Genomic DNA, 19,675 nt, shown 5'->3' on the forward strand with positions numbered 1-19,675 from the left:
CCGCCCACTACTGGATGTAGGAAAAAAAAAAAAAAAAGGCAGAATCCAAAATTTAAAAAGGGGAAAAACATCACTTTTAATAACTTCCTCAAATGTCCCGAAAAACATAATACAAAACCAAAAAAAAAATCAGTCAGTCATTCAAATTCCCTCAGAGCACTGCACAGATCTGGGGACCTGAGAGGATGGAACTGCTCCAGCCAGTAATCCGTCCAGCAACAGGTGATCCATTATATTGGCCAGATACTCTAGTGGCCGCTCTAACAATGACCATGTTTACATGCGCACAGTGTTCCGGATAGTAGCTCATATCCGTTCACATGTACTTTTGATATCCTGCTCATGAGTATCCCTGTATCAATAACTAAACTAAGCTAAGGCAGGAATTCAGCCACCGCCATCCACACAAAGAGTACCAAAAAAACAAAAAACAGGACCGAGTCAACAGCTGATTCAGAATCCTTTAGACCTGGATCTGGTGGCCTTTCACAAAGACTGGAGAACAGCCAGCAACACTCCCCCCACACCACTTCTCTCCTAGGAACTGCATGCAGATACACTGAGCTGTGCCCAAGCCATACAGAGTAAAAGAGGCCCCACACCGAGTTTGGAGCATCTCTGGCCACACACTGCTCTCCAGGCCACCCTCTTCAATTCCCCCTAAAACCTCCTTCCCATGCTACCAGATCCCTCAGCTCAGCTCAACCAGACCAGGGCCAGCCTCAGCGCAGCTCAACCAGACCAGGGCCAGCCTCAGCGCAGGTCAACCAGACCAGGGCCAGCCTCAGCGCAGGTCAACCAGACCAGGGCCAGCCTCAGCGCAGGTCAACCAGACCAGGGCCAGCCTCAGCGCAGGTCAACCAGACCAGGGCCAGCCTCAGCGCAGGTCAACCAGACCAGGGCCAGCCTCAGCGCAGGTCAACCAGACCAGGGCCAGCCTCAGCGCAGCTCAGCCAGACCAGGGCCAGCCTCAGCGCAGGTCAACCAGACCCGGCCCTCCTCAGAGTTTTCATACCTGAACTGCACCTTTATTTGCCAAGTGAATACATTAAATGTACAGGCTACAATGTGGGGATCTCATGCATGGTAATAACTACATGTATATACGACTTGCATCCTTGGCATGAAGTTAGATTATATTCTACTCAATCTATAGGCTTCATTTATGTCATTCAGGCTGTGTTGAAGTTGATACACCTGGCTATGATAGCTGAGGTTCATAGCTAGGTTCTGAACTAATATATATACCAAACGTTTGGGTCCATACACAGATCGGCTAGATAGCTAGCTACACATCCATAGGCATACAGGTATTTTTATCCTCCACTGCACAATAAGCAAGAACATAGCTAGCTACGTTATTTCAATTATCTGCATTGCATGGCAAATATCAGCAAGACAAGCTTACAAAAGTATACATTCAATTTGCAGTAAATGCTTTAGCTAGCTAGATTCTTTACATCCACTGTTTCACAAGACGACAGCCTGGTTTGCTGGTTGTTTCAGGAGTCCCTAAAACATGAAACAACCAGAATTACAATTTCATACTCATGTCACAACACCCATAAAGCTAACCAGCTAGCCGGCTAATGTTAGCTAGTCAGCTAGCTTGCTAAATCGCGATTTTTGTAAATTAACTTTACGATAAAAAAATAAAATGCATAATCGTTTGTATCTACATTAACTAACATATTCCTGTCACCTGTACATTTTTTTGCATGATTTATTATGACATTATAATAACTTACATTTGCTTCCATCCTAGCATTTTTGTCAGCCATCTTTGCTTGAAGAAAGTCTTGGGTCGCATAGCATCAAATTCGTCATGGAAACCACTCGATATGATTGGTCATCGCCCGCCGCTGGTGATTTGCAAAAAGTTGAGAAAAGTTGACTTTTTCACCGCCCCTCTCCGCTTCTCACCGCCCAAAGGTCCTCCGCCCTCTCCGCTTCTCACCGCCCAAAGGTCCTCCGCCCTCTCCGCATCTCACCGACCAAAGGTCCACGGCCCTCTCCGCTTCTCACTGCCCAAAGGTCCACCGCCCTCTCCGCTTCTCACCGCCCAAAGGTCCACCGCCCTCTCCGCTTCTCACCGCCCAAAGGTCCTCCGCCCTCTCCGCTTCTCACCGCCCAAAGGTCCACCGCCCTCTCCGCTTCTCACTGCCCAAAGGTCCACCGCCCTCTCCGCTTCTCACCGCCCAAAGGTCCACCGCCCTCTCCGCTTCTCACCGCCCAAAGGTCCACCGCCCTCTCCGCTTCTCACCGCCCAAAGGTCCACCGCCCTCTCCGCTTCTCACCGCCCAAAGGTCCTCCGCCCTCTCCGCTTCTCACCGCTTTCCTTCCATTGAAATGAATGGGAAGCAGTGTTTAACCGCGCGGCACCTGTGCTAGTGTATCATGAGGGTAACTGTATATGTCTGTGTAATGTATAATTGTAGGCCTAACCATATATGTATCTATGTAATGTATCATTGTAGGCCTAACCATATATGTATCTATGTAATGTATCATTGTAGGCCTAACCATATATGTATCTATGTAATGTATAATTGTAGGCCTAACCATATATGTATCTATGTAATGTATCATTGTAGGCCTAGCCATATATGTATCTATGTAATGTATCATTGTAGGCCTAACCATATATGTATCTATGTAATGTATCATTGTAGGCCTAGCCATATATGTATCTATGTAATGTATCATTGTAGGCCTAATCGTATATGTATCTATGTTAACAATAATAATAACAATAAACGTACTGTGTTATGACGTCCTTATGTAGGTATCATCGCCTAGTGCTCCAACTCTCCCTATAAACAAAAACCCACTCACAATGCAGATCATATCGTAGGCTACCAGACCACTCAGTCAGAATGCATCTAGCTACAGTTAACAGATCATATCGTAGGCTACCAGACCACTCAGTCAGAATGCATCTAGCTACAGTTAACAGATCATATCGTAGGCTACCAGACCACTCAGTCAGAATGCATCTAGCTACAGTTAACAGATCATATCGTAGGCTACCAGACCACTCAGTCAGAATGCATCTAGCTACAGTTAACAGATAATATCGTAGGCTACCAGACCACTCAGTCAGAATGCATCTAGCTACAGTTAACAGATCATATCGTAGGCTACCAGACCACTCAGTCAGAATGCATCTAGCTACAGTTAACAGATCATATCGTAGGCTACCAGACCACTCAGTCAGAATGCATCTAGCTACAGTTAACAGATCATATCGTAGGCTACCAGACCACTCAGTCAGAATGCATCTAGCTACAGTTAACAGATCATATCGTAGGCTACCAGACCACTCAGTCAGAATGCATCTAGCTACAGTTAACAGATCATATCGTAGGCTACCAGACCACTCAGTCAGAATGCATCTAGCTACAGTTAACAGATCATATCGTAGGCTACCAGACCACTCAGTCAGAATGCATCTAGCTACAGTTAACAGATAATATCGTAGGCTACCAGACCACTCAGTCAGAATGCATCTAGCTACAGTTAACAGATCATATCGTAGGCTACCAGACCACTCAGTCAGAATGCATCTAGCTACAGTTAACAGAATCACTTTAATAAAAACAGCATTTACAGCGTTTCTTTACTCGTTTTCCATTCATACAAGAAAAATTAATTTGTCATTTGAATCATATGAATAATTCAGAAAGTTATGTGAGATCAGATAAAAAAAGCAGTACAAATGGCCCCCCCAAAAATTGACAAAGATAGAAAAAAATTCATATCTTTTTTTACAGGGTGCATTCATTGCTATGCAAAAGAACGATTCATAAAGTCCATCAAAAAAAAGTCCATAGTCACAATATCACAGAAGAGGAAAAGTAGAAGTTGAAGACAGATCTTTATCCTCCTCGTAGGTCAAATAAATGAAAGTTTTGCCTACAGTCCTTGTTGCTAAAAATGAACGAAAGAGTAATTTAGAAATGAAAGCAGTTCCCATTGGCTTCCTCCTCATTACGGTCGATAATAATCCAAGGAGATATGAGGAGGATCATGTAATTTACAACCTCAAGGAAAGAAAACAAGGGGGCAAATTGCATTGCCATAATAAAACAGTCTAGAACCTTTTGCCATAATAAAACAGTCTAGAACCTTTTCTAGCATGAGAGCTACTTTAAAAAATTTTTAAAAATGAAACCTTTCGCAAGCTGCTTTTTTATTGCTTTCAAATAGGCACATTCTTCTCATATCTCCCCTGTAACTCTACCCTGGGTCCTTGGTGTACAACAGATACCTGGTAAAATCATGGTTAATAAACAACTCTAAGGGGGGCCCTATTAAACTATATTTTGTATTTTCCTGAATTCTGTTTTCTCCGTTTTCATTTTTTCCTGGTTTGGGAGTTTTTTTTAAAAATTATCAATATTACAATGATTCATAGAGAAACAATGAGGTTCTGAGTCCATGGCAATGCTTCAATCACATCAGAACACCATTTTTGAAGTCTGGAAAAACCCCCTTGACAAATAGATTTTTTTTGGTGTAATTCCCCTTTAATTCTGCATCTAGCAAGAGAGGAACGTGTTGGTCTAGTGATGTTTCTGCTGTTAGGCCTACTGCTGCAACACATCATGGCAGAGGTTGTAAAACAATCGCCACCCAATTGATACATATAATCATTATATACACTAAGTGTACAAAACATTAAGCTCTTTCCATGACATAGACTGACCAGGTGAATCCAGGTGAAAGCTATGATCCCTTATTGATGTCACTTGTTAAATCCACTTCAAATCAGTGGTGATGAAGGGGAGGAGACAGGTTAAAGAAGGATTTTTAAGTCTTGAAACAATCGAGACATGGCTTGTGTATGTGTGTCATTCAGAAGGTGAAGGGGCAAGACAAAAGATTTTAATTGGTAGATAGTGTTACATTTGGCTTTTTAAGCCAATAGTGTTTAACCAGGGGTGGGATAATGTCAATGTTGCTTTGATTGGATAGTAGCCGGGAGCTTCATGTTTAAGACAGTTTGTGGAAAAAACGCACAAAAATGCACAAACTTTCAGAATTGACTGGCGAGCTACCTGGTAGAGACACCTGGTCTAGAATAAACACAGGTAGTAATGGGAAATGTAAGATTAATAAAGTTAATTCAGTTGAATTAACACAATGCTTAGCAAAATACAGTGCATTCGGGAAAGTATTCAGACCACTTCACTTTTTCCATATTTTGTAACTATACAGCATTCTAAAATGGATTCAAATGTGCTTAGGGTCATTGTCCTGCTGGAAGGTGAACCTTCGCCCCAGTCTGAGGTCCTGAGCGCTCTGGAGCAGGTTTTCATCAAGAATCTCTCTGTACTTTGCTCTGATCAGCTTCCCTCTATCCTGACTAGTCTCCCAGTCCACTGAAAAACATCCCCACAGCATGATACTGCCACCACCATACTTCACCGGTAGGGTTAGTGCCAGGTTTCCTCCAGACATGATGCTTGGCATTCAGGCCAAAGAGTTCAATCTTGGTTTCATCAGACCAGAGAATCTTGTTTCTCATGTTCTGAGAGTCTTTAGGTGCCTTTTGGCAAACTCAAAGCGGGCTGTCAAGTGACTTTTTACTGAGGAGTGGCTTCTGTCTGGCCACTCTACCATAAAGGCCTGATTGGTGGAGTGCTACAGAGATGGTTGTCCTTCTGGAAGGTTCTCCCATCTCCACAGAGGAGCTCTGTCAGAGTGACCATTGGATTCTTGGTCACCTCCCTGACCAAGGCCCTTCTCCCCCGATTGCTCAGTTTGGCCGGGCAGCCAGCTCTAGGAAGAGTCTTGGTAGTTCCAAACTTCTTCCATTTAAGAATGATGGAGGCCACTGTGTTCCTGGGGATCTTCAATGCTGCAGAAATGTTTTGGTACCCTTCCCCAGATCTGTGCCTCGACACAATCCTGTCTCAGAGCTCTACGGATAATTCCTTTGACCTCATGGCTTGGTTTTTTCTCTGACATGCACTGTCAGCTGTGGGACCTTATATAGACAGATGTGTTCCTTTCCAAATCATGTCCAATCAATTGATTTTACCACAGGTGGACTCCAATCAAGTTGTAGAAACATCTCAAGGATGATCAATGGAAACAGGATGCACCTGAGCTCAATTTCGAGTCTCATAGCAAAGGGTCTGAATACTTATGTAAATAAGGTATTTTTGTTTTTATAAATGTGCAAACATTTCTAAAAACCTGTTTTTGCTTTGTCATTATGGAGTATTGTGTATAGATTGATGAGGAAAAAATGTATTTAATCCATTTTAGAATAAGGCTGTAATGGAACAAAATGTGGAAAAAGTCAAGGGGTCTGAATACTTTACGAATGCACTGTATGTTTTCCCTTTCTGTAATACACATGATTTCCAGTGTTCTATGTGGGACTCTCATCTGTTCTATGTGGGACTCTCGTCTGTTCTATGTGGGACTCTCATCTGTTCTATGTGGGACTCTCATCTGTTCTATTTGTGACACTAGACTCAATGCTGTATGTTATGTAATCAACTTATATCTGATAATGTATCTGTGACATTGTGGGATTCTGTAGCCTCTGCGACGTTGTGACGTCCTCCCAGCCTCTCGTGTTTACAGAACATTTGGTATTGTTGCCTGATTAATATAGAAGTGCCTTCTTCAGAGAAAGCCCGTTAGAAAAAAGGTCTATGCTCCCATGCTGTGGTCTCCCTGTTGCAAATGTTAGATTTGACGTTGTCAACGACTGCTCATGTCTTTCAGCTGGATACCCCCTATTCCACATGTGTTGGTGTTCACTGTTCAGTACCCATCACTGAGAAGAAGCTGGACCACATCACAGACGAATTCAACTGGACATCATCATCATCATTATAAAGAATAAACGTCATCATTGTTGATTTATACAGACAACTGTTGTGTGCCAGCGTCACATGTAACACAATCCGCACGCTGTAAGCTGCTCATATCACAGCTATTTGGTCAACAAGTTGGAAGCATCACGTCATAAGAAGTTCTACTGAAGAAACTCTGAATCTTTCACAGTAATAATCCATAGAATTTTTTCAAGAGAAGTGCAATTTGAAAAAAATAAAAAATAAAATTGTGCTCAACTACAGTAGGGACATGTACAGAATTAAACAACTACTGCCATTGATAATTTAACCTGAGGGAAATATTGGTGTTTGCTTTGTCAAAAAAAAAAAGTTTAAATTGATTGTTGTTGTCATGCAGCTTGGTTGTAAATACAAAATGGAGGAAGCAGAAAAGCTATTTTTAGTTAGTCTGGACACAAGCATGGCAGCATTTTGGCAAAGAGGAATAAAGAGAATAAAATTCAGCCTAGCCTGGAGATCCAGACTGAATTCAGCTCCGTTTCACATGAAGTGATCCAGTCTGGATTTAGATGCTAGATGCAACTGGTGTATGTCACAATACCATATTTATTTTAATTTGTTTTACCTGAATGGGGTGCACTCTTAAGTCCTTGAACAAAGATTGATTGCTTTAGTAGCTACTGTATAGCACAATACCTCTTTTAGAAAAGTGTCTAGGCATAGGTGAGAATACAGCATGGAAAGCAATATTGAATCTTTTCAGGAAAATACTGAACAGAAATGTATGTATTGCTGTCTATGGGTTATGGGAATGTTGACAGGGTAGCCTATATTGAGTTTAGCCTGGTACCAGATCTGTTTATGATTTTGCCCACTTGTCATTGGCTGAACATGAAAATGTTTGGCATGACGATTCCATTAGGAGTTGGCAGGAGAGCAGAATCAGACTGGCTCCCAGGCTAAACAGACTGGCTCCCAGGCTAAACAGACTGGCTCCCAGGCTAAACAGACTGGCTCCCAGGCTAATCAGACTGGCTCCCAGGCTAAACAGACTGGCTCCCAGGCTAAACAGACTGGCTCCCAGGCTAATCAGACTGGCTCCCAGGCTAAACAGACTGGCTCCCAGGCTAAACAGACTGGCTCCCAGGCTAAACAGACTGGCTCCCAGGCTAAACAGATTAGCTCTCACGCTAAACAGACTGGCTCCCAGGCTAAACAGACTGGCTCCCAGGCTAAACAGACTGGCTCCCAGGCTAAACAGACTGGCTCCCATGCTAAACAGACTGGCTGCCAGGCTACAGTGACTTGATTTATACCTGACTGCATTAGAAGTATGATGGACAAGGACTTAAACAGGAAAAAGTCAAGAAGACAGCATAGATTTGATGTAATGGATGAAGGTATATATACCAGCAATACTTATCATAGATTTGATGCTATGGATGAAGGTAGATATACCAGCAATACTTATCCATTCATCCATTCCAGTGTTTTGGTCTGAGGATGGTCAATACCTGATTTCATATTTAATCTGGCTGGTCTCATGGTTCAATTCATCTCAATTCATCTCAATTCATGGAAAACTACGCAGTAATGACCCCATGTTGTTGTATTTTTCTCTTTAAAAAAAAACATTTCTAAATATTCTCATTCTGATCACAAATCACATTCCCCTCATACCTCTCCACTACAACAACAGGAAGTATGGGACAAAGAAATGATTGTGTAACTCAAAGTACATATATATATATTTTTTTAAATCTGAGTTTTTCCCCAGTTGTTTTAAGAACTCATTGAGTTTCAAAAGAACAGGACATTAATTTGTAACCCTCTTTAACATTTAATAGTAATTTGTGATTGAGCAGACATATGCAGTTGTTTACCACATTGCCTTTAAAAGGTGCATAGTCGAATCTGAGCTGTTGGTTGCATGGCTTTATATGGGGCAGCAGGTATCCTAGCAAGTCGGAGCGTTGGCCCAGTTAACCCGAAAGGTCGCTGGTTTCGAATATCCGAGCCAAATAGATGAAAAATATGTCGATGTGCCCGTTAAGCAAGGCACTTCACCCTAATCGCTCCTGTAAAATTGCTCTGGATAAGAACGTCTGCTAAATGACTAAATGTTTTTTTTTTAAATGAGGTTATCCTCATTTACCCAAGTGTCTCTATCCTGCTGCTCATCATAGATAAGAATATTGTGCTTGTTTTATTTAGTGGAACATCCGGAACACAACTTATTTGGTCGGGGTTAAAGTTCTGCTTAGTTGAGAAGAGAAATTACGAACAGGTGATCTATGACGTTCTCATCGTCTGTAGGCTGGGCTCGGTGGGCCGTGGAGAGAATATAAGCACACTTTGGCGCCACCTATTGGGACACTAGTGTAAGCAGCAGTCTGAAACAACACACACCCGCTTCGTGTTTGACATGGAGCCAAAGGGATAACATGACTCTTATTTGTCCTGATTATGTGAAGCATCCTACAAGGGACTTGTGGTAGCTGGTATTGTGTCCAACCTGGTCTCATAGACTAGACGTAATATAGTAAATGTAAATCTGAGGACACTCAAATGAGTATGATATGTAATGTTTGGTATGGTTTACATAAGATAGAAAGTAAAAGGATCGGACCCTTTTTTTCCCCCAATTTCCGGCTAAAATGACATACCCAAATCTAACTGCCTGTAGCTCAGGCCCTGAAGCAAGGATATGCATATTCTTGGTACCATTTGAAAGGAAACACTTTGAAGTTTCTGGACATGTGAAATTAATGTAGGAGAATATAACACATTAGATCTGGTCAAAGATAATACAAAGAAAAAAAACGCATTTCTTTTTTTTTTCATCATCTTTGAAACGCAAGATTCCAGGTTAGGCGTAATTTAGATGTTGACCACTAGATGGCAGCAGTGTATGTGCAAAGTTTTAGACTGATTCAATGAACCATTGTATTTCTGTTCAAAATGTTGTCTCAAGACTGCCCAAATGTGCCTAATTGGTTTACTAATACATTTTCAAGTTCATAATTGTGAACTCTCCTCAAACAATAGCATGGTATTCTTTCACTGTAATAGCTACTGTAAATTGGACAGTGCAGTTAGATTCACAAGAATTTAAGCTTTCTGCCAATATCAGATATGTCTATGTCCTGGGAAATGTTCTTGTTACTTACAACCTCATGCTAATCACATTAGCCTACGTTAGCTCAACCATCCCGCGGGAGGGGGACACGATCCTGTAGAGGTTTTAAGGCAAAATGGAATGTAGGGATGTTGGTCGGGGTGGATGGGTGGACGTAAAACCCGAACGTCTAGCAAACCGAAAGTTGTAGCATTTTAGCAACTACTTAGCATGTTAGCTAACCCTTTACCTAACCTTAACCCTTTAACTTAACTCCTAACCCCTAGCCTAGGTAACGTTAGCCACCTAGCTAATGTTTCCCATAACAAATTGGAATTCGCTTTGCAATTCGTAACATATCATACGAAAATGGATGACGGACATCAAAAATGCACACATATCATACGAAACTTAGTATGTCATACTAATTGGAGTGTCCTCGATTTACTATGTTACGTCTACCCCTGAGTCCAGGTTGTTGTGTGTCATTGAGAGAGCAGTGTGCTAGAGGGAGCTGGTATTGTCTTATTGTTTCTTGTGGACAAACGACTGACTAAACCTCATCGCTGACATAAAAGGCCCCCCCCCCCCCCTTCGTTTTTGTCTGTCTGTCATAGAAATGTGATTATAGACTGCAGATCCTTCTGTAGACTGCAGATCAATCAGTGTATTTGAGTTAACATAGACTTCTCTTTTCCATTTCCTAAATCAACCCGATTCGTAGTACTGTAGGGTCTGTGTGACAAGATATGGGTGTGCTTTCTGTTTGGTTAGCTGTGTGTGTATTTATCTATCTGTTGTCCCTACTACTAAGACCTGGAATGTGGATGATGATGATGATGAAGATGGTTCATTTAGAGAAATTCAGTATTTCTGTAACAGCTGAGGAACATGTAACACTGTCCATGACCCGTGTTCCATTTCAACTTCCTTTTACCTGGATTAGTTGTATAAAGTACTGTACAGCAATGTTCAGCTGGCCTATATTTCTACCAGAGACTGATTGAAGTGCTAGACTCTTTCAAGCACCTTTTCATTGATCTTCAGAGGCAATGCATGATCCGACTTTGATGATGCAATGCAAAGAAAAGCTCCCTTAGTGGGGAAACCCCCCCCCCCCAAAAAAAACCAACGGCTTCTCTTTTCAGTTCTAGAAGAATGTCACATTCTTCTATCATTCTCTCCCAAAAATGAAAAAAATACAAATATTGTGTAAATAAATGTCCTTCATATTTTCCTTTTTGTATGGAGGTCCATGAAGTTTCTCTACAATATGACTGTGTATCATTCAGTCAGTAACATGTCTGTTTGTTGTTGTTGTTAGACCAGTGTACCCTGGGTAGGCAGGTCACCTCTGTTGTTGTTAGACCAGTGTACCCTGGGTAGGCAGATCACCTCTGTTGTTGATAGACCAGTGTACCCTGGGTAGGCAGATCACCTCTGTTGTTGATAGACCAGTGTACCCTGGGTAGGCAGGTCACCTCTGTTGTTGTTAGACCAGTGTACCCTGGGTAGGCAGATCACCTCTGTTGTTGTTAGACCAGTGTATCCTGGGTAGGCAGGTCACCTCTGTTGTTGTTAGACCAGTGTACCCTGGGTAGGCAGGTCACCTCTGTTGTTGATAGACCAGTGTACCCTGGGTAGGCAGGTCACCTCTGTTGTTGTTAGACCAGTGTACCCGGGGTAGGCAGGTCACCTCTGTTGTTGTTAGACCAGTGTACCCTGGGTAGGCAGATCACCTCTGTTGTTGTTAGACCAGTGTACCCTGGGTAGGCAGATCACCTCTGTTGTTGTTAGACCAGTGTACCCTGGGTAGGCAGATCACCTCTGTTGTTGTTAGACCAGTGTACCCGGGGTAGGCAGGTCACCTCTGTTGTTGTTAGACCAGTGTACCCTGGGTAGGCAGGTCACCTCTGTTGTTGTTAGACCAGTGTACCCTGGGTAGGCAGATCACCTCTGTTGTTGTTAGACCAGTGTACCCTGGGTAGGCAGATCACCTCTGTTGTTGTTAGACCAGTGTACCCGGGGTAGGCAGATCACCTCTGTCAGTGCTGGGTTCTTTCAGGCTCAGCTCCTGCATCTGAGATGGGAAGGACTCCTGATACAGAGACCTGAGAGAGAGAGAGAGAGAGAGAGAGAGAGAGAGAGAGGGAGAGAGAGAGAGAGAGAGAGTTTCAAGTCTCAATGTCACGTGCAAAAGTACAGTGAAAAGCCTTTCAGCTCTAAACCCAACAATGAACTAATCAATATCAATGTAGCACTAAACATAACAATGTTGAACAACAATACACAATAAATAAATACAAAGAAGAACACAAGAAAGTAAGATTACTGTATACAGGGTCAGCATACTATATACAGGGTCAGCATACTATATACAGGGTCAGCATACTATATACAGGGTCAGCATACTATATACAGGGTCAGCATACTATATACAGGGTCAGCATACTATATACAGGGTCAGCATACTATATACAGGGTCAGCATACTATATACAGGGTCAGCATACTGTATACAAGGTGAGAATACTGTATATAGGGTCAGCATACTATATACAGGGTCAGCATACTGTATATAGGGTCAGCATACTATATACAGGGTCAGCATACTGTATACAAGGTGAGAATACTGTATATAGGGTCAGCATACTATATACAGGGTCAGCATACTGTATATAGGGTCAGCATACTGTATACAGGGTCAGCATACTATATACAGGGTCAGCATACTGTATACAGGGTCAGCATACTATATACAGGGTCAGCATACTGTATACAGGGTCAGCATACTGTATACAGGGTCAGCATACTATATACAGGGTCAGCATACTGTATACAGGGTAAGCATACTATATACAGGGTCAGCATACTATATACAGGGTCAGCATACTATATACATGGCCAGCATACTATATACAGGGTCAGCATACTATATACAGGGTCAGCATACTGTATACAGGGTCAGCATACTATATACAGGGTCAGCATACTATATACAGGGTCAGCATACTATATACATGGCCAGCATACTATATACAGGGTCAGCATACTATATACAGGGTCAGCATACTATATACAGGGTCAGCATACTGTATACAGGGTCAGCATACTGTATACAGGGTCAGCATACTATATACAGGGTCAGCATACTATATAATATATACAGGGTCAGCATACTATATATAGGGTCAGCATACTATATACAGGGTCAGCATACTGTATACAGGGTCAGCATACTATATACAGGGTCAGCATACTATATACTATATACAGGGTCAGCATACTATATACAGGGTGAGCATACTGTATACTATATACAGGGTCAGCATACTATATACAGGGTCAGCATACTATATACAGGGTCAGCATACTATATACTATATACAGGGTCAGCATACTATATACAGGGTGAGCATACTGTATACTATATACAGGGTCAGCATACTATATACAGGGTCAGCATACTGTATACAGGGTCAGCATACTATATACAGGGTCAGCATACTATATACTATATACAGGGTCAGCATACTATATATAGGGTCAGCATACTATATACTATATACAGGGTCAGCATACTATATACTATATACAGGGTCAGCATACTATATACAGGGCCAGCATACTATATACAGGGTCAGCATACTGTATACAGGGTCAGCATACTATATACTATATACAGGGTCAGCATACTATATACAGGGTGAGAATACTGTATACAGGGTCAGCATACTATATACAGGGTCAGCATACTATATATAGGGTCAGCATACTATATACAGGGTCAGCATACTATATACAGGGTCAGCATACTGTATACAGTGTCCGCATACTACATACAGGGTCAGCATACTATATACAGGGTCAGCATACTATATACTATATACAGGGTCAGCAAACTATATACAGGGTCAGCATACTGTATACAGGGTCAGCATACTATATACAGGGTCAGCATACTGTATACAGGGTCAGCATACTATATACAGGGTCAGCATACTATATACAGGGTCAGCATACTATATACAGGGCCAGCATACGATATACAGGGTCAGCATACTATATACAGGGTCAGCATACTATATAATATATACAGGGTCAGCATACTATATATAGGGTCAGTATACTATATACAGGGTCAGCATACTATATACAGGGTCAGCATACTATATACTATATACAGGGTCAGCATACTATATATAGGGTCAGCATACTATATACTATATACAGGGTCAGCATACTATATACAGGGTCAGCATACTATATACAGGGTCAGCATACTATATACAGGATCAGCATACTATATACAGGGTCAGCATACTATATACTATATACAGGGTCAGCATACTATATACAGGGTGAGCATACTGTATACTATATACAGGGTCAGCATACTATATACAGGGTCAGCATACTGTATACAGGGTCAGCATACTATATACAGGGTCAGCATACTATATACTATATACAGGGTCAGCATACTGTATACAGGGTCAGCATACTATATACTATATACAGGGTCAGCATACTGTATACAGGGTCAGCATACTATATACTATATACAGGGTCAGCATACTATATACAGGGTGAGAATACTATATACAGGGTGAGCATACTATATACAGGGTCAGCATACTATATACAGGGTGAGAATACTATATACAGGGTGAGCATACTATATACAGGGTCAGCATACTATATACAGGGTGAGCATACTATATACAGGGTCAGCATACTATATACAGGGTCAGCATACTATATACAGGGTCAGCATACTATATACAGGGTCAGCATACTATATACTATATGCAGGGTCAGCATACTATATACAGGGTCAGCATACTATATACAGGGTCAGCATACTCTATACAGGGTCAGCATACTATATACAGGGTCAGCATACTATATACTATATGCAGGGTCAGCATACTATTTACAGGGTCAGCATACTATATACAGGGTCAGCATACTATATACAGGGTCAGCATACTGTATACAGGGTCAGCATACTATATACAGGGTCAGCATAATATATACAGGGTCTGAATACTATATAGAAGCTGAGCATACTATATACAGAGTGAGCATACAAAATACATGGTGAGCATACAAAATACAGGGTGAGCATACTATATACAGGGTCAGCATACTATATACTATATACAGGGTCAGCATACTATATACAGGGTCAGCATACTATATACAGGGTGAGCATACTATATACAGGGTCAGTATACTACATAATACTCTACACAATACACTACATAATACACTACACAATACAGTACTCTAAATAATACACTACACTACACAATACACTACACAATAAACTACACTACATAATATACTACATAAAACAATACATAACACTACATAATACACTACACTACATAATACAATACATAATACAATACACTACAATACATAATACAATACATAATACACTACATAATACACTACACTACATAATACATTACCTAATACACTACACAATACACTACACTACATAATACACTAAACAATACAATACATAATATCCTGCACTACATAATACAATACATAATACACTACATTACATAATACACTACACAATACACTACACTACATAATATAATATTATACACAATACACTACACTACATAATAAACTACACTACATAATTCAATACACTACACAATACACTACACAATACACTACACTACATAATACACTACACAATACACTACATAATACACTATACTACATAATACAATACACTACACTACATAACACTACACTACATAACACTACACTACATAATATACTACACTAGATAATACACTACACTACATAATACACTAAACAATACAATACATAATATCCTGCACTACATAATACAATACATACTACACTACATTACATAATACACTACACAATACACTACACTACATAATATAATATTATACACAATATCCTACACTACATAATATACTACATAAAACAATACATAACACTACATAATACACTACACTACATAATACAATACACTACACTACATAACACTACACTACATAACACTACACTACATAATATACTACACTAGATAATACACTACACTACATAATACAATACACTACAATACATAATACAATACATAATACACTATACTACATAATACACTACATAATACACTGCACAATACATTACACAATACACTACATAATAAAATGCATAATACACTACACTAGATAGTACACTACACAATACACTACACAATATAATACATTAAACAATACATAATACAATACATAATACACTACACTACATAATACACTACACAAAATAATACACAACACTACATAATACATAAAACAATACATAATACACTACATAATACAATACATAATACACTACACTACATAATACAATACATAATACAATACACTACATAATACACTACATAATACAATACACTACATAATACACTGCACTAAAAAATACACTGCATAATACATAATACAATACATTACATAATACCCTACATAATACAATACACTACATAATACACTACATAATACATAACATGATACCCTACATAATACAATACATAATACACTACACTACATAATACACCACACTACATAATACACTACATAATACACTACACTACATAATACATAATACACTACACAACACAATACACTACACTACATAATACATAATACAGTACATAATACACTACATAATACAATACACTACATAATACACTACATAATACAATACACTACATAATACAATACACTACATAATACAATACACTACATAATACATAACATAAAACCCTACATAATACAATACATAACACTACATAATACACTACATAATACAATACACTACATAATACAATACACTACATAATACAATACATAACACTACATAATACACTGCATAATATATAAACATGTCTGTGTCTCTTCACAGTCCCCGTCGTGCTTTAAAGGTGTTATTTTTTGCTAGCTTGAGTTATATGGGGTGACATAGAGTTCCATGTAGTCATGACTCTATTTAATACTGTGTCCAGCCTCTGTTCTGGACCTGGGGACTGTGAAGAGACCTCTGGTTGAATGTCTTGTGTTGTACAGATGAGTGTCTGAACGGTGTGCAAACTGCTTGAGGAGACAGTTCGATACCTTCAACACATCAACACCTCTCACAAAGACCACTAGTGATGTAGTCAATCTCTCCTCAACTTTGAGCCAGGAGAGATTAGCATGTGTACCACTGACACTCGCCATCCATGTACACCGAAGTGCAATATGTGGTGCTCTGTTCTGGACCAACTGCAATTTTCCTATGTCCTTCTTTGTCGCACATGACAACACAACTGGGCAGTAGTACAGGTTTTACATTTTACTGTCGTAGCTGACGTGTATATATACGGTTGAGTCATCAACAATAATGGCCCCAACTGGCTGCCCTGCGGTATACCACACTCAACCAAATTTGCATTAGAGAGGCTTCCATTAAAGAAAACCCTATTTAAGATAGATAACTATCTAAGGCAGAGGATGGAAATACAAAATACATTTAAAAAAAAAATTCATTTCAGCAATAGGTTATGATCAAAGATATGAAAAGCTGCACTGAAATGTAACAAAAACGGCTCACAATCTTATCATCAATTACTTTCAAGCAATCATCAGTCATTTGTGTCAGTGCAGTACATGTTGACTGCCCTTCTCTATAAGCATGCTGAAAGTCCGTTGTTAATTTGTTTTTTCCAAAAGTTTGCTCAGCACCGGTGACAAGCTGATTGGTCGGCTGTTTGAACCATTAAAGGGTGTTTTGCTATTCTTCGGTAGCGGAATGACCTTCGCCTCCCTCCAAGCCTGAGGGTACACATCGTCTTCTAGACTTAACTTGAAGATGTAGCAAACAGTATTCCGCTACCAACTTCAGCAATTTACCATCCAGGTTGTCGGTACAAGGTGGCTTGTCCTTACTTGTCCCTTTGGCTCATTCCACTCAGCCATACAGTTTTTCAATTCATCCTCTATCCATGGAGATTTGGAAGTTATAACAGTCCGTTTCTTGATGGGTGCACGCCCATCAGTAACCGGAAGAAGCAATTTCATAAATGCTTCAAAGTGTGTTGTCAAATTGTTCCTCATTAAACACCACAGACCAGCAAATATTCTTTACATCATCAACATATGAATCACTACAGAAAACTTATTGTATGACCTTTTATACACTATATTAGGCCCAGCCTTTGGAACTTTGGTTTTCCTACATATGGCTACTATATTATGATCACTACATCTGATGGATGTGGATACGACTTTAGAGCAGATTTCTGCAGCGTTAGTAAACATGTGGTCAATACACGTGGATGATTTAGTTCCTGTTCTACTTGTAAATACCCTGGCAGGTTGACTGATAACCTGAACAAGGTTGCAGGCATTGGTTATAGTTTGAAGCTTCTTTTTTTGGTGTGAACAGCTGGTTGGACAACCAGTCAATAGTTAGGTCACCCAGAAAATATTCTTCTCTGTTCATATGACATACATCCTCGAGCATTTCACACATATGGTCCAAATACAGACTTTTAGCACTTGGAGGTCTATAACAACTTATCTATCTTTCCTATATATTCTAGAACCATGTATAGATACTACTACAGTGGGGGAAAAAAGTATTTGATCCCCTGCTGATTTTGTACGTTTGCCCACTGATAAAGAAATTATCAGTCTATAATTTTAATGGTAGGTTTATTTGAACAGTAAGAGACAGAATAACAACAAAAAAATCCAGAAAAACGCATGTCAAAAATGTTATAAATTGATTTGCATTTTAATGAGGGAAATAGTGTAGTGTTCTTCACAACTGTGTGTGTGAGTGAGTGGACCATTTTAAGTCCTTAGTGATTTGGACACCGAGGAACTTGAAGGTCATGACCCGTTCCACTGCAACCCCGTCGATGTGGATGGGGGCGTGCTTGCCCCTCTGTTTCCTGTAGTCCACGATCAGCTCCATTTGTCTTGCTGAGGGAGAGGTTGTTGTCCTGGCACCACACTTACCTCCTCCCTGTAGGCTGTCTCATCGTTGCCGATGATAAGGACCAACCACCGTTTGGTCGTCAGCAAACTTGATGATGGTGTTGGGAGTACAGGAGGGGACTAAGCACGCACCCCTGAGGGCCCCCCCGTGTCGAGGGTCAGCATGGCGGACGTGTTGTTACCTACCCTCACCACCTGGTGGCGGCCTGTCAGGAAGTCCAGGATCCAGTTGCAGAGGGAGGTGTTTAGTCACAGGGTCCTTAGCTTGGTGGCAAGCTTGGAGGGGACAATGGTGTTAAATGCTGATCTGTAGTCAATGAACAGCATTCTCACAAAGGTATTCCTCTTATCTAGCGTGAGTGAGGGCAGTGTGGAGTGCAATTGAGATTGTGTCGCCTGTGGATCTGTTGGTGCGGTATGCAAATTGGAGTGGGTCTAGAGTGTCTGGGATGATGGAGTTGATGTGCGTGCTCTGAGAACACGCCCTGGAATACCATCTGGCCCCATTGACCTGATTAAAGACCTTACTCAAGTCCCCCCCTGTCCTCTGGGTCGTTGAGGGCCCGTCACTCACAGTACGGTGTTGTTATTGTCGAAGCGCGCATGAAATGCATTGAGTTTATCTGGCAGAGAGGCATCGTTGGGCAGATCACGGCTTCCTTCGTAATCCGTAATGGACTGTAACCTCTGACCTTTGCG

General features: G+C 40.7%; 1 protein-coding gene across 2 annotated transcripts in view; it reads right to left on the reverse strand.

Moving 5' to 3' along the window:
• Positions 1-10,628: 10,628 nt before the first annotated feature.
• The window catches only part of ccdc120a (coiled-coil domain containing 120a), a 107,925-nt gene continuing 98,878 nt past the window's right edge, over positions 10,629-19,675 (reverse strand). For both annotated transcript variants that reach the window (XM_029718274.1, XM_029718273.1), the window contains exon 10: positions 10,629-12,047. In XM_029718274.1, coding sequence (XP_029574134.1) covers positions 11,945-12,047 — 103 coding nt within the window. In that variant the 3' untranslated portion in view covers positions 10,629-11,944. The remainder of the gene's footprint in view (positions 12,048-19,675) is intronic.

Source organism: Salmo trutta, chromosome 28 (genome assembly GCF_901001165.1).
Source record: "Salmo trutta chromosome 28, fSalTru1.1, whole genome shotgun sequence".
In the NCBI taxonomy this organism is placed as follows: Eukaryota; Metazoa; Chordata; class Actinopteri; order Salmoniformes; family Salmonidae; genus Salmo; species Salmo trutta.